This window comes from Microcaecilia unicolor, chromosome 6, assembly GCF_901765095.1.
Source record: "Microcaecilia unicolor chromosome 6, aMicUni1.1, whole genome shotgun sequence".
NCBI lineage: Eukaryota > Metazoa > Chordata > Amphibia > Gymnophiona > Siphonopidae > Microcaecilia > Microcaecilia unicolor.
The window spans coordinates 338,776,993-338,798,829 of record NC_044036.1 but is presented as its reverse complement, the minus strand read 5'-3'; the positions used below and the strand labels follow the sequence as shown (position 1 = coordinate 338,798,829).

General features: G+C 45.9%; 1 protein-coding gene and 1 long non-coding RNA gene across 3 annotated transcripts in view; one reads left to right on the top strand and one right to left on the bottom strand.

The window, feature by feature from the left end:
• The first annotated feature begins 10,769 nt into the window (after nucleotides 1-10,769).
• On the top strand, nucleotides 10,770-12,436 carry LOC115473519. Its single transcript, XR_003942678.1, has 2 exons — nucleotides 10,770-10,851; nucleotides 11,664-12,436. It is a non-coding gene; the product is annotated as an uncharacterized LOC115473519 (long non-coding RNA).
• TTYH2 (tweety family member 2) overlaps nucleotides 12,202-21,837 on the bottom strand; it is an 87,375-nt gene continuing 77,739 nt past the window's right edge. For both annotated transcript variants that reach the window (XM_030208547.1, XM_030208548.1), the window contains 4 exons: nucleotides 17,344-17,486; nucleotides 16,169-16,354; nucleotides 15,387-15,465; nucleotides 12,202-13,715 (listed from right to left, as the gene is read on the bottom strand). In XM_030208547.1, coding sequence (XP_030064407.1) covers nucleotides 13,638-13,715; nucleotides 15,387-15,465; nucleotides 16,169-16,354; nucleotides 17,344-17,486 — 486 coding nt within the window. In that variant the 3' untranslated portion in view covers nucleotides 12,202-13,637. The remainder of the gene's footprint in view (nucleotides 13,716-15,386; nucleotides 15,466-16,168; nucleotides 16,355-17,343; nucleotides 17,487-21,837) is intronic.

The following is a 21,837-nucleotide window of genomic DNA, read 5'->3' as shown; positions in this document are numbered from 1 at the left end:
AACACTTTCTTTTAAAATGCTATGGGAACTGGTTGTTTGACCATTGTTGGTGGATGTTAATCTGGAGACTTTGAATTGGACTGTTTTGGATTGCCCAGGGATACCGGTTACTGCTTGGCATCAGTTAAGAATATTTCTTCTTACTACAGTGCTTTTTATGGCTAGGCTTTCTCTGTAGTCCCTTCAGTGGATAAAATTTGTCCCCATCCCTTGGGTTCTGTCTCCATCCCCACCCTATCCCTGCAGGCCTCGCCTCCATCCGCATGGGCTCATCTGCAGAAGCCTCGAACACTTACTTTTTATTTAAATATTTTATTAAAGTATAAAAAGGAACAATGTTGTGTATAAATTACAAATAGAAAACAATAACAATGAGTAGCTATGTTAGCCCTCTCCACCACCACCCTCTACCCTTCCAACCCCAACAGCTGACTTCTACTGCCCCCAGGCATCCTAATCCACCCTAAAATGTCCAGGGGTACAAAATACAACCTGTTCCGTATGCTCTAGAGGGGAGAAAAATGCCCTATGAAGCACGATTTTTTAATCTGTTGATGAATAAGAAGTCATCAACAATCTCAGGATTCAGTCGAGCTCTCCTGTCTTCCACAGTCCTTCCTGGAACAGAAGTTGTCTTCTTGGAAGATGTGCTGGTAGCAGGATGTACAGGATCCCCCATGCAAAGTTTGCTAGCTGTGGCCAGCATGTTTTTCCCAAAAATAAAAATATTGTTGTCTGCATCAATCAAACAAATTTTATTTATTTTTGTTAGTTTGTACCCCGCGCTTTCCCACTCATGGCAGGCTCAATGCGGCTTACATGGGGCAATGGAGGGTTAAGTGACTTGCCCAGAGTCACAAGGAGCTGCCTGTACCTGAAGTTGGAATCGAACTCAGTTCCTTCCTCAGTTCCCCAGGACCAAAGGCCACCACCCTAACCACCACTCCTCCACTGTTGCTACTATTTGAGATTCTACATGGGCAACATTCCACGTAGAAGTCGGCCCTTGCAGATCACCAATGTGGCCGCGCAGGCTTCTGCTTCTGTGAGACTCACAGAAACAGAAGCCTGCGCAGCCTTCTACATGGAATGTTGCTAGTGGAATAGCAGCATTCCATGTAGAATCTCCAATAGTATCTATTTTATTTTTGTTATATTTGGACCCTGCGCTTTCCCACTCATGGCAGGCTCAATGCAGCTATGGAGGGTTAAGTGACTTGCCCAGAGTCACAAGGAGCTGCCTGTGCCTGAAGTGGGAATCAAACTCAGTTCCTCAGTTCCCCAGGACCAAAGTCCACCACCCTAACCACTAGGCCACTCTTCCACTGTTGCTACTATTTGAGATTCTACATGGAATGTTGCTATTCCACTAGCAACATTCCATGTAGAAGTCGGCCCTTGCAGATCACCAATGTGGCCGCGCAGGCTTCTACATGGAATGTTGCTAGTGGAACAGCAACATTCCATGTAGAATCTCCAATAGTAGCAACATTCCATGTAGAATCTCCAATAGTATCTATTTTATTTTTGTTACATTTGTACCCTGCGCTTTCCCACTCATGGCAGGCTCAATGCAGCTTACATGGGGCAATGGAGGGTTAAGTGACTTGCCCAGAGTCACAAGGAGCTGCCTGTACCTGAAGTGGGAATCAAACTCAGTTCCCCAGGACCAAAGTCCACCATTCTAACCACCAGGCCACTCCTAGTTCAGTTCATTAACAGGCTTCAAAGTAGAAAGTGACATGGGGACAAAGTTTGTCCCCATCCCCGCGGGTCACCATGTCATTCTCTATCTCTCACTGTTCTTTCCTCCAGCTAGTACAAAGACAATATTATAGAAACTGTGAAGGTGGTTTATTTAGCTGAAGAATTTGGCCAAATATTTCAGTTTGCAGTTCTATTAATCCGTCTCATAGCTGGGAATTTTTCTGTTATCTCAGTGTTTCACTCTCAGGGTTGGTTTTGGGGCTACCTTTCTTTCCAGTTTGAAGGATCCTCAAACCCTGTCTGGGTGACACCTGTTGTAGGAGGTGGAAGGCACAAACACACCCCTCTTTCTTGGTTGAGGGGATCCCAGGTCTGTCCCATCACCAGAGAGACTGCCTCCATTGTATGCAGATTCGTAGTGGGGATCCCAGGTCTGTCCCATCACCAGAGAGACTGCCTCCATTGTATGCAGATTCGTAGTGGGGATCCTGAAAAGCAGACTTGACTTGGTGTGTCCCAAGGCTCAGTAGCTGCTTGAGATTGAACGAGACATTCACAGACCAGTTGGGGAAGACCAGTAATGGATCTCATGGCCATGGCTTGCACTGCCAAAGTTCCCCAGTTCTTCAGCCACAAATGGCAACCAGGATCTGCAGGATTGGACACTCTTCTCCAGCCATGGCCGGAACAACAGCTACTGTATGTTTTTCCTCCGTGGCCTCTGACAGAGTTCTTTGCCGCATAGGGCGGCATCAGGGGCCGGTCGTTCTAGTGACCACAGACTGGCCCCAACGGCTGTGGTATGCGGATCTCGTTCGAGCACTCTGAGCCACCATTGTGACTTCCAGTGACTCCCGATCTGCTGCATCAAGGGCCGGTTTAGACAGAAAATCCCTCCCGCTTTGGTCTTACGGCCTGGCAATTGAGAGGTGGCAGCTGAGGAAGAAGGGATTTTGAGGAGCAGTCATTGCCACTCTTTTGGGGGCACGGAAGCAGTGTACTTCAGCAGCGTACGCGCGAGTGTGAAAAGCTTTCTCAGCATTGTATGCTTTGCGTGCTGAATCACCTTTTTGGGCAGACATTCTGGTTATTCTGGAGTTCCTTCAGGATGGTCTTCAAAAGGGATTGGCATATAATTCCCTTCGAATGCAGGTGGCCGCATTAGCTTGTTTTAGGGGCAAACTGGACGGTTCCTCTTTAGCAGCTCACTCTGATGTGGTCCGTTTCCTACGCGGTGCTGTTTGGCTTCGGCCTCCTCTGTGGCATCCGTGCCCTGCGTGGCATTTGAATGTGGTACTGCGAGCCCTCCAGGCCCCACCGTTTGAGCCGTTGAATAACATTTTTGAGAAGGATCTAACACTGAAGACAGTGTTTTTGGTGGCCATTGCTTCGGCTAGGAGGATTTCTGAAATTCAGGCTTTGTCTTCCAGAGATCCTTTTTTTGCGGTTTTCTGAAGCAGGGGTGTCGATCCGGACGGTGCCGTCGTTTCTACCTAAAGTGGTTTCGGCTTTCCATGTCAATCAGGCAGTTTACCTTCCATCTTTTCAAAGAGAGGATTATCCGGGGGAGTTTGCCTCGCTACGTTTCCTGGACGTGCGGAGAGCCTTGTTTCGGTACTTGCAGATCTCTAATGTGTTTTGACGCTCGGATCATCTCTTTGTGCTCTTCTCAGGATCGAAAAGAAGTGAGGCGGCTTCTAAGGCTTCCATTGCTTGCTGGATTAGGGAAGCCATTGGAGCAGCGTATCTGCTACACGGGCGGGCGTCGGCTTTATCTCTGGAAGAGATTTGTCGGGCGGCTACTTGGGCGTCTCGTCATACTTTTGCGAAGCATTACAGCCTAGACGTGTCTGCTTGGAAGGAAGTGAGTTTTGGGGTGGGAGTGTTGGTGTGGGGAGCGTCGGCTTCCCACCCTACTTAAGGAATGCTTTGGTACATCCCACTGGTTCCTGGATTCATCTGCTGCAAGTGACAAGGAAGGTAAAATTATGTCTTACCTGATAATTTTCTTTCCTTTAACGCAGCAGATGAATCCAGGATCCCTCCCTAGTTCAGCCGACTGTTTTTTCATTTTCCGAGCAGTGTGGCTATTTTTTCCTTCCGGGTTCTCTTTTGCAGAGTTCAGACAGATATGGGAACACAGAAAGGGTTCCGATTTCTGGATCAAGTTGCAGTTATTTCGAAGTTCTTATTTGGTTTTCTGTTTTTCAGAGTGAGGATGGTTTCTGGTTGTTATTGGTTTTTCATATTTTTGGCCTTGGCAAATGCTTACGAATGACATACTAACTGAGGAAGGTGGCCGTCTGGTATCACTACCTTTAGTTTGTTTATCTCTATCTCCACCTGCTGGTAGGCGGACTTAACCCACTAGTTCCTGGATTCATCTGCTGCGTTAAAGGAAAGAAAATTATCAGGTAAGACATAATTTTACCATTTAATCAGGCTAATACAATATCCCCAATCCAACAGATATAACTAAAATGATATGTTTCAGTTAAGGCATATTGGTAAGTTTTAAAGATGCTTTCTAAATAAGACATAGGATATAATATGCCAGAGCTGAATCGGGATACTGTTCCAAATTTTAACACTTTGAAAAACAAAACAACGTTCCCCAAGCTAATTTGCAATTTATATTCTTCATAGAAGGAAACTACTACTTAACATTTCTAGAGTGCTACTAGGGTTAAGCAGCGCTGTACAGTTTAACAAAGAAGGACAGTCCCTGCTCAAAGGAGCTTACAATCTAAAAATTCAATAAACTTGCTTCTGGAATTAAATCCACTACCTGGAAATATTAAACACTGAGCTGTTATTGCAGGATTTAATCTATAACAATTACGACTATCCACATTAAGTCAATGCAGATCATTTAAGAAAGGAGTAGCTTTGTAGTATCTTCAACAGGACCAGCCCAAGGGTAGCTGACACCTTAAGTCAGGGGAGTCACACTGCAATCCCAGATGCCACAAAAAAAACAGTTAAGTTTTCAGGATCTCTGTAATGAATACGCATGCAAATATTTTCTGATTATTCATTAGGGATATCCTGAAGCCTAGATTGATCCGTGGCTCTCCGGGATTGCAGTGCTACACCCCCATCCTAGGCAAACCTTCAGCATGGCAGATTATGGCAATCTGCTGCATAAACTACAGGATGAAGTAGTGCCCTCCCCCCCTCCCTTGAAGGCATCCAGATCAATAACATGAGACCACAACTCACTTTTTTTTTCAGATTTCAAGGCATGGAATGTTTTGAGAAAGTGGCAGTGCAGATTCCTGGATGCCTTGTGCAGGAATAAAGTCTAACAGGAGAGGGTCCTGGTTACTAAAACACTGGTCTGCTAGGGTTACCTTAGCACATAAGCACTGCCATACTGGGAAAAGACCAAGGGTCCATCAAGGCCAGCATCCTGTCTCAGACAGTGGCCAATCCAGGCTTCAAGAACCCGGCAACCCCCCCACCCCCCAAAAAAATATATATTTACTAATGTTGAATGGACTTTTCCTTAAGGAATCCGTCCAACCCCCCCTTAAACTCCATAAGGCCAGCTGCTGTCACTACATTCTCCAGTAACGAATTCCAGAGTCCAACTACAAGCTGAGTAAAGAAAAACTTTCTCCTATTTGTTTTAAATCTACCATAGTCTAGCTTCATCTTGTGTCCCCTGGTTCTATTCTTTTTTGAAAGTGTAAACCCCTAAGAGAGAAACTTCATTAGCTCCCACTCAAAGAACGCGTGGCGTTCAAGATCTGCACGATTGTACACAAAATCATTCACGCAGACACCCCAATCTACATGTTAAACCTTGTGGACTTGCCTCCCAGAAACGCAGTAAGATCATCCCGCAAATTTCTCAATCTGCACTTCCCCAGCTGTAAAGGACTAAAATACAAGCTGATACATGCCACCACCTTTTCCTACTTGAGCACGCAGCTATGGAATGCCCTACCTACAGACCTGAAAGCTACTGACGAAATAACTAACTTCCGCAAATCTCTGAAGACCAATCTCTTCCAAAAGGCTACAAAGAAAACACATTGAGGGGCATAATCGAACAGAAACGCCTATCTCCATGGGCGTTTTATCTCCGAGAACGGGTCCGTGAAGGGGCGGACCGAATCGTATTTTCGAAAAAACATGGACGTTTATCTTTTTTTGAGCTGGGCGTTTTTGTTTTTCAGCGATAATGGAAACCGAAAACGCCCAGCTCAAAAACGAATAACTCCAAGACATTTATTCGTGGGAGGGGCCAGGATTCGTACTGCACCGGTCCACCTCACATGCCAGGACACCAACCGGGCACCCTAGGGGGCACTTTTACAAAAAAAAAAAAAAAAAGGTAAAACAGCTCCCAGGTGCGTAGCACCCTTCCCTTGGGTGTTGAGCCCCCAAACTCCCCCTCAAAACCCACTGCCCACAAGTCTACACCATTACTATAGCCCTAAGGGGTGAAGGGGGGCACCTACACGTGGGTACAGTGGGTTTGGGGGGTGGTTTGGAGGGCTCCCATTTACCAGCACAAGTGTAACAGGTGGGGGGGGGGGGGGGGGGATGAGCCTGGGTCCACCTGCCTGAAGTCCACTGCTCCAGTGACCTGCATACTGCTGCCAGGGAGGTGGGTATGACATTTGAGGGTGAAAATAAAAAGTTGTGAAATGGCATATTTTGTGGTGGGAGGGGGTTCGTGACCACTGGGGGAGTCAGGGGAGGTCATCCCCGATTCCCTCCAGTGGTCATCTGGTCATTTAGGGCACTTTTTGGGGCCTTATTCGTGGAAAAACAGGGTCCAGGAAAAGTGCCCTAAATTCTCGCTAAAAACGCATATTTTTTTTCCATTATCGGCGAAAGGCGCCCATCTCTGATCGGCAGATAACCACGCCCCAGTTCCGCCTTCACCACGCCTTCGACACGCCCCCATCAACGTTGTCCGCGACGGAGTGCAGTTGAAAACGTCCAAATTCGGCTTTTGATTATACCGCTTTATTCGTTTTTGGGAGATAAACGTCTATCTCCCGATTTGGGTCACAATATAGGCGTTTTTCTCTTTCGATTATAAGCAGGATAGTGTACGAAACTACCTCAACAATCCACACAGTTATTACAGTTCACCTCTATCCTACCTAACACCTTCCGTCTATCTTCCTTTACCTAATCTTCAAACTTTAATAATCGTATTTGTTACCATGTAATGATTATGTCTATCTTCACTACCTAATCTTCAAACATTAAGAATTGTACCTTCTATCATGAAATGATTATGTCATAACCACACTCTGTAAGCCACATTGAGCCTGCAAAAAGGTGGGATACAAATGCAATAAATAATAATAACAAACTCTTCACATCTGTCCGATCTACTCCGCTCATTATCTTGTAGACTTCTATCATATCACCCCTCAGCCGCCTTTTCTCCAAGCTGAAGAGACCTAACCTCAGCCTTTCCTCATAGGGAAATCGTTCCATCTTTATCATTTTCAGCCAGGGGCGTAGCCACGGGTGGGCCCAGGCCCACCCACTTTCCGTCCAGGCCCGCCCGCCCACGTCGCTCGCAGAAATTCGTTGTCCTCCCCAGTCCCCACCAGCGCTGCATTCTTTTCTTCGATCGTCGCCGGCAGCGCTGCCATTCACACAGGCAGCTCCGCCCCCCTTTGCCACGTCCATCTGGCCTTACGTACACAGGAAGTGCATCAGAGTGGGCCGGATGGACGCGGCAAAAGGGAGCGAAGCTGCCTGTGTGAATGGCAGCGCTGGCGGCGACGATCGAAGAAAAAAATGCAGGGACTGAAGCTGCCTCGTCTCTTCTGCTGCGCCGGTTGAAAGGGTTGCTGGCAGCGTGTAAGAATCACTGCTGCTGGCTGAGTCTCACCTGAAATCCTTCCCTCTGCCATGTCTTCCCCCCAACTATGAAGTAATTTCCTGGGAGGAACGCACAGCAGAGGGAAGGCTTCTGGGTCAGCAACAGCAGTGCAGCAATTCTCTCTCTTACATGCTGCCAGCATGGAGTGGGGGTTGGAGAGAAGATAAAATTGTTGGGCTGCTTGGTCATGGGAGTGGAGGGGAGGGAAAGAAAAGAGATGCTACACAGGGGGTGTAGGAGTGAGGGAAATTGTTAGGGAGGGGAGAGATGCAGGGGGGTGTAGGAGAGGGAGAGATGCAGGGGGGTGTAGGAGAGGGAGACATGCATGGGAGAGTAGAAGAAAGGGGATCATTATTGAGATATGGGGGGAGAGAGAGGGATAATTGCTGGATGTAGGGTGGGGAGGGAAGGAGAAATGTTGGACCTGGGAGGGAGGGGAGGAAAAGGTACTGCACAGGGGAGAGAGGGATGAAGGAGAAATGTTACATGGTGGTGGAAGAGATGCTGCAAGGGGGGAAACAGATGTTAGACTTGGGATGCAAGGGTGAGAGAGAAGAGGAAAAGAGGGAACAATGTTGAACATGAGGGCGGAGGAGGGGGAAGAAGGAGGGACATGTAGGATCCAGGGGTAGAAGACAGTGAGGGAGAAATGCTGGAATGTGGGTGGGAGGGAAGAGGGGGAGAAATGCTGGCCCCTGGGGGAAGGGGCAAGAGGAAAGAGAGAAAGGACAGGAAGACGCTAGGAGGGGATAGAGGGTGGAGAGAGGAGAAAGAGGGAGCAGGTGCTGGGCTAGAAGGGTTGGAAGGAGGCAGACACTGGGATGGTGGAACCATGTGGAAGGCCAAGGGGTGGTAAGGAAATGAACGAGAGGATGATAGTGATTACGGGGAGTAGATTGAAGATGGAAGGCTGGAGGAGGAGTGAGATGGGGAATAGGAGAGCTAGTGGGTGAAAGAAGGAGATGGAAATCAGATAGGTATCTGAAAAGTAAAAAGGAAAAGGATTAGAAGATGAAATTTGAGTGGACAGAGAGCAGGAAAGAAAGAAAAAAGATAGGAAAGAGCTAAAATGAAACAAACATCAATATGTCAGTGTAGTGAGGGAATGGAATGAGAGTGGAGAAAAGACAAATGAAGAGCAGCTGCTTGAAGGAGAATTAACAGAAAGACAGGAAGTGGAAAAGAGAAATTTGAACCAACATAATGGAAAAATAAAATGACCAGACAACAAAGGTAGGAAAGACATTTTATTTTGAATTTATTAACTGAAATTTGTTAGCTTGAGAAATGTGCACAGCGGATATCATTTTATTGTGTTCAGTAGAAAAAAAGAAATATATTTATGATTTTATTTCTCCACTGTAACATGCCGAGGTTCCGAGTTCAATTTTTGTCTACATATTTTTATTTCTAATTTGTGATCCCTTGTTCTGTATTTGGTGAGAGTCTGGGCCCTAGCATGTCTAACACTAGTCCCGACCCTTGCTGTAGCTGGTGGGGATCAGCTGAGGACCTCCTCTAAAAGCAGCTAAAACTCCCTTCTACTAAGCTTGGCAGATGGCGGCAACATCCTTGAGCCACCGATAACTAAGCATGCATGGGGTGCCAGCATCGGTGACTCAAGGCATTGTTGCTATTGCTGCCTGCCAAGCTTGGTAAAAGGGATTTGTGGCTGTCTTCGAAGGAAGTTTTCAGCTGACAGGGCTTGGGGATCTTTATGAGCTAAAGTATATTTTGAATTGGGAAGTGCCAGGGGAGATGTGGAGAGTGTGGGGAGGAGGGGGCGGAGACAGAGAGAAAATTTTTTGCCCACCCACTTTGGGCTCAGGCCCACTCAAAATCTGGCTACGCCACTGTTTTCAGCACCCTTCTCTGCACCTCCTCCAATTCTTTTATATATTTTTTGAGATGCGGCGACCAGAATTGGACACAATATTCGAGGTGCGGTCGCACCATGGAGTGATACAATGGCATTACAACAGCCTCGTGTTTGTTTTCCATCCCTTTCCTAATAATACTCAACATTCTGTGGGCTTAGCCGCCGCAGCACACTGAGCAGAAGTTTTTCAACGTCTTATCAACGATGACTCCCAGATCCCTTTCTGTTCAGCATTAAGGTAGGATTTATTTCCTAAAGCTCTGAAACGCTGAGTGCCTTGGGGGGGGGGGGGGGGGGGGGGAGGGGGCATGGAAGCACAAGAACACCCATAAGCAAAGTTTCTATTTCCCACTCATATGTGAGCTGCTGCTGCTCCTCCCTTCTACAGCATCTGGGAAGGAAAGACAGGAGACAGTGCTGTAGTTCAATTTTTTATTCCCCTCTCACAAGGGGGACTCATAGAAATCAAGCAGGACTTCTTTGCCTTGGATCTGCCAAGGCAATTTACATGCATTACAAACATCCCTGTTCATTACAGACAAATGACAGTTTCACACCTACAAGTAGAGTTACAGTACAGACATACAAATGACAGATCAAGGTATGTACAGGATAACACAGCCATAGAGGACAATTCCCTGAGACCCCGCATTGAGCATCATTAACCCATTTTTTTGCTTTACTGTTCCAAAATTGTGTTTAGAAAATAAAAACAATTGAGCAAAACCAGGTTAAACAGCCAACTTCAAAGACCTGCCAGCTTCTTTCTATAAGCAATGGAAGGCAGCTGGAAAGAACACTGGACACGTGACCCCGATGGTTCTGACATGGGAGTCCTGGATTAGTCTCAGAATTTTTACAAGTCAGGAGGAGAAGCTGGCTTTGGCCAAGATACTTACAGAAGGTCCATATACAGCAGAGCTGGGAGTCTTATACTGGGCTCATAACCCGTCTAAAATTAAAACAGTTTATTAAAAATTGACAGTCTTAGACTTTACAAGTTACAAAAATTACAACAAACTTTTCATAAACTCAACTTTACATATTTGGAGTCAGCCAGGAGCCCAACAGGTTAGCCATGGTACCCAATGGAGGACAGCACCCAGTCCCTGGCTCCTGTACCTCCCAGGAGCCAGCACCATCTCCTTTTAAATCGATCAATTTTCAGAGAAACTGGATGATCTAGCATTAATATTGAAAATTAATGATTAAAAAAAAAAACCCAGCTGGACGCTGTAAATTATTCTCTGTAAATTAGGAAAGTAGCCATCAGTACCCCACGACAAATGAGCAGATGACTGCTAATCCAGCACAGCTTAAATTATCGAGTATAAAATATCTCCCAACCAGTTCACAAAATACAGGTATTCTTAAAAGGCAAACCATTCACATTTATGATATACTAGTTAAAAAAGGCTCGTTTCTGGAAGAAATGAAACGGGCGCTAGCAAGGTTTTCCTCGGAGTGTGTATGTTTGAGAGAGTGAGAGAGAGAGTGAATGTGTGTGTGTGACAGAGAGAGAGAGAGTGAATGTGTGTGTGTGTGACAGAGAGAGAGACTGGGTGCAAGTGTGTCTGTGAGATTAAGAGTGTGTGCCAGGGGCGCCCCCCCTCCCTCCGAGTTCCAGGGTCGTTGTCCCCTCCCTCCGAGTTCCAGGGTCATCCCCTCCCTCCAAGTTTCAGGGTCCCTCCCTCCAAGCTTCACGGTCCATCCCTCCCTCCCTCCGAGTTCCAGGGTCCCCCCCCTTCCCTCCCTCCCAGTTCCAGGTTTGTCGTCCCTCCCTACGAATTTTAAAAGTCATCTTCACTTAATTTGTTGGGATTACGTCGGCCGCCAGCAGTGGTAAAAGGCGTGCAGGCTCGGCCCTTCTCTCTCAGCTGTGGTCCTGCCCTCATTATCTGTTTCTGCAAGGGCGGGACCACAGCTGAGAGAGAAAGAAGGGCCGAGCCTGCACGTGTTTTACCGCTGCTGCCGTCCGCCATAACCCTGACTTGGTCAGTGAAGATGACTTTTAAAAAATCGGAGGGAGGGGGCCTGGAACTGGAAGGGAGGAAGGGAGTGACGATGACACCCTCATACGTGGGACGAACCAGGAAGTACGCTAACGTCACAACAGGAGATGGATACAGCGTTACAGGCAGCACGAACCCCACAACCCTTCACTGCCACGGAGTCAGCTTCAGAACGTTGGAGGAGCTTTTTATTATAGTAGATTAGGGTTTCTTAATATCAGGTGCAGCAACATTACTGCACTAAGGGGTCTTTTTACCAAGCTGTGGTAAAAAGGGTCTGTGCTAGCAGCAGGGTCCGTTTTTGCTACGGCAGATTAAAAAAAAGGCTGAAAACAGCCGTGGCCATGCGAGGGGGAAAACAAACCCAGAAGTAACCGGGTAGCAAGCAGCGCTGCGCACCGTGCTAAAAATAATACAGCCCTATTTTCCCCAGCGTGGAAAATGACACGCACTGGGGCCGGAACTACCTGCAGATCAGCGTGTGTTAAACTTGCGTTGGGCTTACAACCATTTTGTAAAAGGGCCTCTGAGTGAGGACTCAACACAAAATCCAACCCATGTGGGAATGACTGTTATCTACCAGCAGCAGAAAGTCAACATGTTAAAGCTGGAAGGATAAAATCTACTGCACCCTTTGGACCTGGCTTCCCAGCTCCAAAGAGAGAAGCCTTTATCAGCCATGAGTTGGGAAGCCTCAAGAGAGAGAGGTGAGGTTCTTCCTGTGCCATAGGAAACAGTTTTCTATTTCTACACTGCAGGTGATAAGCATCATCCCTTTTGAAACAGGACATTTTCCAAACACTTCAAGTCTCTCTCTAACAAAACTGCCGGCTTCTGGTGACACTGCATGTGATGATGGAGGCATGTTGGTCCTAGCTAGAGATTTGATGGTTTAAATGGTTTGTCCTGCTTATTGGTATAACAGGAGACCCAAGATTAAGTGGCATTGTGAGTGTTTTTCTATTCATAGGGTTTTTTTTTTTTTTTAAATAACTTTTTATTTAACTGCAGACAGAACCACATCTCATAACTGCAGGTTCCCTCATAAACAACCAAGAACAGAGCAAACAATATTAAAAAAAAAAAGCCCAAATAACATAAAATTGTCTTTAACCCCCACATACTTTTTAAAAATATGATACAATTAACCTTTACTTTGAGGTGTGCTATTAGCAGCCTCCATTTTTCCTCCAAGTTGTGGTTAATAGAAGACAGTGAACAACCCAATCCTTTCCCTGTGTGCACATTTCCCCACTCGTGTGGACCAAACATCATATTCTGTCACAGTAAAGGCATAAACCCAGACAGCTAAAAGTATTTGTTCATTTTATCAATGGCATTGCTAACGACATTTCTGTGTGCAGAATAAAAGGGGAGTTAGACAGTACATTTTGCCAGCCCTTCCTATAATCCCAAGTAAAAAATCTCCCATTATTGGGGGTGCCCGAAGATGGTGCTTGTCTCTCGCATGTGCTTGGTTTTGGTGCTGGCCTCAGAACTACGATAGAAGCAGAGCTGCTAAGGGGGGCCGACCTTCCGAGCGGGAGATTTAGGGCCCACCCATAGCTCTGCCCCGGCACACACATTCGCAACCAGAGGCACTAGAAGTAGCCTCCCTTCCAACAGCAGCAGCCAGGAGACACCTTCACAGAATGTCATCTGCTGCCATGGGACCAGCAGGAGATGATGTTTTATGAAGGCATTTTCTGCTGTCGCTGGAAAGGCTGGCTGTTCAGTAGGAGATGACCCGCCAAAGCAGAAGGTGAAGCAACGAGAGCTGTTCAGGTCCGGGGTCGCTGTCTGGGTGGAAGCCGATGTGCTTGCTGAATCTTTAAGTCCCCCAAGTGCAACAGGAGAGTGGGAGTGTAAATAAAAAGTCTGTGTCAATTCCTCTTGTCACTCTTCCAGGTGTCCCCCAAACTAGAGAAAGATCCCAGAGCATGCCTGCAGCATAACGGTCCACGGCTTGTTCCATACTACGGGGTGTCTTCTGTACTTGGGAATCTTTCTAGATCCCCTCGTCTCCAGTAAAAGGGCATTGCAGCTTCTTTTCCTGGCGTCTTTGAGGATTACGGTACCTTCAGCTGTTTTATATAAAATTATTCTAAAAACAGTATCCCAGCCCCTTCCCAATGTCTATTTCTTGGTGTTATTTTGAAAACAGGAAGGTAAGGTGGTCTTAGGCTGGAAGCTCATTCCCAAAGTGTCTCTGATCGTCACTGATGGAAAGGTAGGTGGCTCTCATGCTAGGAGAATACTAGATTTTGTTGGGGGGGGGGGAGAGGAGAGAGACAGAGAGAGAGAGAGTTAAAAACAATCCTGAACAGTCGAAAACCTACTCACTAACTCATTCTTTATTATTCAAGGATCAACTTTACTTATTTATTGCATTTGTACCCCACATTTTCCCACCTATTCGCAGGCTCAATGTGGCTTACGTAGTACCGTCAGAGGCGTTTGCCTAGTCGGTTTACCAATTAATGTATGGAATCTTTTTTTAGTTTCTCTTTACAGGTCACTTCACTTGCTTCCAGAAAAGAATCTTTATGAGCCCAACATCCACCCCAGACCTCAGATTCATGAAACTTCTCACATAAAAGAGAAATCTCCACTTGTTTGGTGTATTAGGTTTAAAATTTGTAGTTTTCATATATGTAAGGCATTGAGTAATAATGCTCCTGTATTGAAAATCTATAGACCTTTCAAAAAAAAAATTTTTTTAATACTTATATTTCATTCAACTTCCCAAATTCCTTACAAGGGTCCAACCCCAACTGTAAATTCTCATCTCCTTATTCTGATAGTTCAGGACTTGATTCTCAGTATATCAAAATCAGACTGTAGCACATGCTTGGATAAACAAAAATGTTTTCCGTTCCTTTTTAAAGATCAAGATTCTTGTACAAAGGGATTACTCTGTGTTCCATCTTTTCGCCATTTTGAAAGATCTCATACAAGAATGTTTTCAGTGGCTGGGTCCACAGTATGGAATTTGCTCCCTGAAGAGTTAAACACAATTTCTAATCTGCTGACTTTTCATAAGACCCTGTTCTTACACGTTTTTGATGGATAGCCATATTCATAGGTGATGTATTTATTTTAATGCTGTTTTATTGTTTTGTTATTATTCAGTGGTGTAGCCATGGGGGAAGGGGGGGCTTAGCCCCCCCCCCCCCAACTTTGGGCTCAGGCCCTCCCCCAAAATAGCAGCTCCTCCCCTTACTCCACCACGCAGAACTGGCATCTATCTGCAGCTGCTCACTCCGCCCCCCCCTCTGGGCGGATCTGGCATCTCTGTGCTCCTCCTCCCCAGCTCCGGGCAGTTGGTCCTCTAGTCACAACATGCAACTGGCAGAGGCAGTGAAACAGCCTGCCTGCGGGGGCCTTTCCTCTTATGTCCACCCACAGGAAGTTACATCATCTCCACCTCCTGTCTTGAACTCCCCTTCCTTTCAACAACCCCCTCCCCCAAGATCTTTATGTACTTCCTGCCCCCCCAAGCTCATTTTAACACAATGAACATCAAAGTTGCCACACAATTGGGCAGGTTTCTGTGACCTGCCGTGGTTTTCTCAACAGCCACGGGTTGCAGGATTTTGGGTGGCTTTTTGCCGCCGCGGCCAATAGAAGCCCCGTGGAGGTGGGCTGCAAGCTTCTATTGGTCCAAGTGGACCAATAGAAGATGAGGCTGCAGGCTTTATTTAAATGCCTGCAGCATGCACCCTGGACCCTCTCTTGCCCCTGGCCCCTACAGGACAGCAGCACGCCATCAAATTTTATCCATTCAGTGGACAAGAAAGCAAGACAGATGCAAAGATTTCTCACCAACAAAGATGAAAAATATTGGTACTTCTGAATGATTTTTAAGAGAGGAAAGCAAAGGAAATTTTGCACTAGTGGAATGATTTAGCTTAGAAGCCCAGTGTACCGTGGGAGGAGGGGATCCTCTTCCAATCAGTGGGACATTTTCGTAGCGTGGGTTTCCTCCAAACAGCACCGCCTGGTTCCTGCAAGGGTGAAAAGGGTGACAGCATGTTAGAGCTTTCACAGGTTGTACAGAGAAAGTGATAGTGTTGCTCATAATGGTGAGAGTGGTGAACGACATATGTGGGAGCTGAGGGGTGACAGCTGTTGACAAGCCACATCTGTAAAAATGCTTATACATTCTGCAAATATGCAACAGGAAGAACAGCAGTGTGGAAGATGGAATTGCACATGGACAGAGACAGATAAACCAGGGCTGGACACAGCCTGGCCAGCAAGAGAGCTGCCCTATATGGTGGTAGAAGACAGGCAGGCATGGAAGGAAATGAGCCGAGATGTAAAGCAGAGGTTTTCCAAGGTTAAGAACCTGCCTCAAAAGCCCTGGCGAGGGTAAATATAGCACTTCTCTTACAGGACAGAATGGGAGTGAAGAACAGAGCATACAGTAGGTCTTGAGGATATGACACCCATCTCAGCTTCAGCTGGTACCAGAAAGCCGATGTAATGGAAGGAGAAGGACAGAAAACGGTGTAACAGGAGTAATGTTGTCCAGTAGATTTCTTAAAGATTAGCCTTCTAAGAAATCTGGAACTATTCACCAACCCATCTAGTGGAGGCTCTGCAGTCAGGATGGGGATCAGGGTGAAACAGGAAGGGGATGTTGGTTGGGGCGAGTCCTGTCGAGAGCTGGCTGTAGCATCAAGTAGATCGTGCAACTGTCCTTACATGTACTCTGAAACGGGTGCATTGGAGACGGCCTGGGCTGGTGGGGGGAGGCTGCCCTGACTGCCCAGACTACTGCTGTAGCTGCAGAAACTGCGCATCTGCCCCAGGGGAGGATTGTGCCCCGCAATGCGCCGAGCCTGCGGGTTAAAGGGGTCTTCCTCATCGATGTCGTCATAGTCTCGAACACTGAAAGAAAGGAAAGAGTTCAGGCTTCTTTACCCTTTCACTCCTGGCCTCTTTCCTTAGATTGTTGACCGACTGAGTGATTACAAACAAATGCTTTTTGCAGTGTGGCCCACTGAAAAGTACAAGGGGATCCACCCATTTCAGGTGCTTTCTGTCCCCTTCCTAGCCATGGGCAAAATGGGAAGGTGCCCCTGATACAGACTTGTACAATGCTGCTGGTTACCTCTAGAGCAGGGGGTCCTCAACCTATTCTGGTTTTCAGGATTTCCACAATGAATATGTATGAGATCTATTTGCATGCAATGGAAACAGTGAATGCAAACAGACCTCATACACATTCACCGTGAAAATCCTGAAAACCAGGCTGGGTTGAGGATCTCTGCTTTACAGCAAAAATTCCCCCCATTTTCAAAATCACCACTCAAATACATCACCTACACAGATCCAGAACACTCTAGAACAGCTAAAAGCCAGGTCACCTTGCTGCCCATAATCATTCATACCAGTGGCGTAGATTTGGCCCTGGACCCCCCTGCCAACGACCCTCTCAACCCCCCCTCCTGCCGCCAACCCGCAGTCAACCCACCGTCGCAGTCTGCTACCTTTGCTGGCGGGGGACCCCAACCCCCGCCAGCCGAAGTCTTCTTCCTTTGTTTTGTTTCTGAGTCTGACGTCCTGCACATACAACGTGTAGGACGTCAAACTCACAGAAACAGAACGAAGGAAGAAGAGGACCTCGGCTGGTGGGGGTTGGGGTCCCCCATCAGCAAAGGTAGGCGGGGGGGGGGGGCTAAAATTTGCCCCCCTCACCTCGGGCTCTGGACCCCCCTCCAGCCGAAGTCTGGCTACGCCCCTGATTCATACTACACAAAATAGTAAACTAGGACCTTGAGGTGCCACATTATTGCCTATGAGGTTTTAATCTGTAGTGTATTCCTACGTGGGAAGTTAAAAGCACAAAGAGAGAGAGAGAGAAGGCATGCGCTTACCTGCTAGCAAGACATTTCCAGGCACGAGGCATAGCACATATCATAGCTGAAAACGCAATTACTGCCAGAAGCGAGAATAAGGTCAAATACAACAGTCCCTCCACCCCGTCGTAGCAGATGCCAATGACAGCGTCCAGGTAATCCTGCAATAAGGCAAGAAAGGGGTTAACCTTACTCTTAAAAATACAACACACGCCAGCTCATAGTAAGTACGTGCATAACAGTGCACACTCACTAAACACACAGACACGTGGAGACTGCCGGAGAGGTCACTGGGTTTACCAGGGGAGAGAAAAAGCAAACGAGCTCAGATTAACAGAAGAGAGAAAAACAATTAAAAAAAAATTTTTTTGTGGGAATATCATCAAAATACGTATACATCTTTACAATACTGAGTGCTACCACATTAAGGAGCACTTTTACCAAGCTGTGGTAAAACGTGGCCTTAGTGCGTCCTTACGCGTGTTTTTCCCCACGCACTAAGGGGGGGTCTTTTGTTAAGCCGCGGTAGCGTTTTTAACTTGTGGTAGAATCCTCTGGCGGTAAACGCCGAGATGCTCAAATTCCTATGGGTGTCTTGGTGTTTACCGCCAGCTGATTTCTACCGCGAGCTAAAAACGCTACCCAGCTTAGTAAAAGGCCCCCTAAAGACGTTTTTACTGCAGGCGTAAATCTGGCCTTTTTCTATTTTTTTAAAAAATATTAATGGTCATGTTCTAATGTTGCCATTAAAAAAAAAAAAAAATTACCGCGTCAGCACTTACTGCCACCCAGCCTGTAAGGGCTCGAGCACTATCCATGCAAAACCAGTGGCTGCGGTTATTAGCACAGGAACACACACTCTCTGCCCCTTGACATGCTCCCCTCAAAAAAAAAAAAAAAAAAAGTTTTAGCCCATGGTTAGTGTGCACAGATTTGGAAGTTAGTACAGAATGCCTGAGCGCGTCCCATAGTACAACATTTTAAGCCTAACACAGCTTAAGAAAAAAGGCCCCAAACTTCAATTTAGACATGTGGGTGTTATAATCAGACACTCATGTACTTGCTCAGATTTCTCTATTTTCATTTTTACACGTGTACTGATTTAAATAGAGAAAGGGAACGGTCTTGATATATCGCCTTGCTGTGGTTACATTATTATTAATTGCAGGTACTTATTTTGTACCTGGGGCAATGGAGGGTTAAGTGATTTGCCCAGAGTCACAAGGAGCTGCAGTGGGAATTGAACTCAGTTCCCCAGGATCAGAGTCCACTGCACTAACCACTAGGCTACTCCTCCACTCTTTCCACCAATAAGAGCCAACCTCATCAGTGATGTCACAATGGCTTGATTGCCCAATACAGTTCCCCAGGATCAAAGTCCACTGCACTAACCACTAGGCTACTCCTCCACTCATTCCACCAATAAGAGCCAACCTCATCAGTGATGTCACAATGGCTTGATTGCCCGATACTTGGCTCACTTCTGATATTGTGATGTCATAAGGGAAAGGGGGAAATGGGACTTGATATACCGCCTTTCTGAGGTTTTTGCAACTACATTCAAAACGGTTTACATATATTCAGGTCCTTATTTTGTACCAGGGGCAATGGAGGGTTAAGTGACTTGCCCAGAGTCACAAGGAGCTGCAGTGGGAATCAAACCCAGTTCCCCAGGATCAAAGTCCACTGAACTAACCACTAGGCTACTCCTCCATTAGCAACATTCCATCTAGAATCTCAATTAGTAGCAACCACTAGGCTACTCTTCCACTCCTTGGGATTCCGGAATCTTGCTATTCTTTGGGGTTCTACATGGAATGTTGCTACTGGAATCTTGTTACTGAGACGATACACTGCCTTTCTGAGGTTTTTGCAACTACAGCAGTTTACATATATTCAGGTCCTTATTTTGTACCAGGGGCAATGGAGGGTTAAGTGACTTGCCCAGAGTCACAAGTTGCTGCAGTGGGAATCAAACCCAATTCCATTGGTTCTCAGCCCACTGCACTAACATTAAGCGACTTCTCCACTACATGCCTCAACCCCATCAAAAGCTGATTTTCCAGCTACATTAGGCCTTTTATTTGCAGTACCCCCATAAAACAATTTTTTTCTGATTTGTTTTTAATAGAACGGGCTTCGTTCTCGGAAGTTTGAACTCTTCTGTGAGTTACAGTTCTTTTGATTCATTTTGGTAAGAGGATAGAGTTCATTAGATTTAGGGAAGTATGAGGTTCTGGACAGAAACAATCCTGGTTCTGGGGTGCCACAAGACTCACCACTCAGTTCTTTAGGTGAGTATTTTTCAAACAGCGAGATCTCTGTGCTGTCTTATGCAGACGTCTTCCTTTTCTGTCCAGTATTAGACCATTTTGAACACACCTTAAAATCCATTAAATATTTTATCTCATTCAGAGATGGATGGGCCTCTAATCATTTTTTAAAAAATTGAACAAAGATATTGTGGTTTAGTGATCTAAATAAGGGTCCAATTAGATTGGTCCAGGCAAAATTCTGAAAATAGATGATCATTCTACAATTCTGGGGGGTGTAATTTTAGATTCAAATCTGTTATTTGACAAGCACATAAGAGAGATTTTTTTTTTTTTTTTAAACGTAGACAATTGTGAGCGATTAGGTCATTTTGGCAATGTGAAGACTTCAGGGTCTTAGCTCAGTTGGATTACTGCAATATGCTGTATTCACAGGTTACAAGAGCTGTATAATCAACAACAACAACAACCATTTCTAAAGCGCTACTAGGGTTACGCAGCGCTGTACAATTCAAACATAGAACGACAGTCCCTGCTCAAAGAGCTTACAATCTAAAAGACAAGAAAACAAACTAAAGACAAGTGAACAATCTAGAGGACGAGTGAACAGTTAATCTGATAGGGTGGATAGATTGAGGTATTTTATATTTATCAAGCGGTTAGGCACCAAAGGCAGCATTGAAGAGGTGAGTTTTAAGCAGAGATTTGAAGATGGGTAGGGAGGGGGCATGGCGTATGGGTAAAGGAAGATTATTCCAGGCATAGGGTGAGGCAAGGCAGAATGAGCGGAGCCTGCAGTTGGCAGTAGTGGAGAAGGGTACTGAGAGAAGGGCTTTGTCCTGTGAGCGGAGGTTGCGGGCGGGAACATAGGGGGAGATGAGGGTGGAGAGGTAGTGAGGAGCCACAGACTGAGTGCATTTGTAGGTAAGGAGGAGGAGCTTGAATTGTATGCGATATCTGATCGGAAGCCAATGAAGTGATTTAAGGAGAGGGGTGATATGAGTATATCGGTTTTGGCGGAATATAAGACGTGCAGCAGCGTTCTGAACGGATTGAAGGGGGGATAGATGGCCGAGTGGGAAGCCGGTGAGGAGTAAGTTGCAGTAATCGAGGCGAGAGGTAATGAGAGCATGGACGAGAGTTCTGGTGGTATGCTCAGAGAGGAAAGGGCGAATTTTGCTGATATTGAGGAGGAAGAAGCGACAGGTCTTGGCAGTCTGTTGGATATGCGCAGAGAAGGAGAGGGAGGAGTCAAAGGTGACTCCGAGGTTGCGGGCAGATGGGACGGGGAGGATGAGGGTGTTATCAACAGAGATAGTGGAGGAAGAGGAGAAGTGGGTTTAGGAGGAAAGACAATCACTTGCAAAATACTGCAGCCAGACTGATTTATGGTCTTGGTCGGTTTCACATCGTCACCTATTCTGCAAGACCTGCATTGGCCTGGCGGTGTGCAAATGTTTTAAGTTTTAAGATGATTTGCTTAATTTTTAAATCAATTTTTGGTCTGAACTCAGAGGGGTTAAGCAAATTCATTGTTTTTCTACCTTCTGAAAGAAGTTTGGGGTTTTGTTTTTTTTAATGAACATTGAAATCAGGCTTTCCCTCTCTCAAAAATATCAATTTTAAATCAGTTTACAAAGGTTTCTTCCCATTTGGGGGGCCAAGGCTGTGGAAGAAGCTGCCTTTGGATATGAAAACTCTGCCCTCTTACCCTGTCTTCTAGGAAAGTTTTGAAAACTCGTTTATTTAGCCAGCGATTGTCATTTCTATCTAATCACATTATGTTACAGTTTCTAGATGTTAATTTTATTTTTCTCGTAGTTTTTTTAGACTTGTTAACCGCTGTGAATCCATTGGAATTTAGCTGTATATAAAACTCAAATAGAATAGAAAGAAAGTGCACAAGGCCGATGTGTTATTGATTTGGTATAATTTTTAAGTGACATCATGTGCCTGAGAATTCGATTTTATGTATCTTCAGAAAGGGAAAAGATTGTAGAGACAGACATCTGCTGAAAAGCTCTGCAGAACATACTGGAATTAGATAGAGATCTCGTTGGCCTTTCTATATAAATGTACTCAGGTTTTTAAAAATGTATTATTTATTTTCCCCTTCCAGAAGTTTCAGGAAATAAAACTTAAACGATGCATCATCACAGCAGACAAACTGGCTTGCAGGCCTTCTGTTTTTTGGGCTTTTTCGCCCTGCCCTTGATTGAAACATTAAATCTGAAACTTT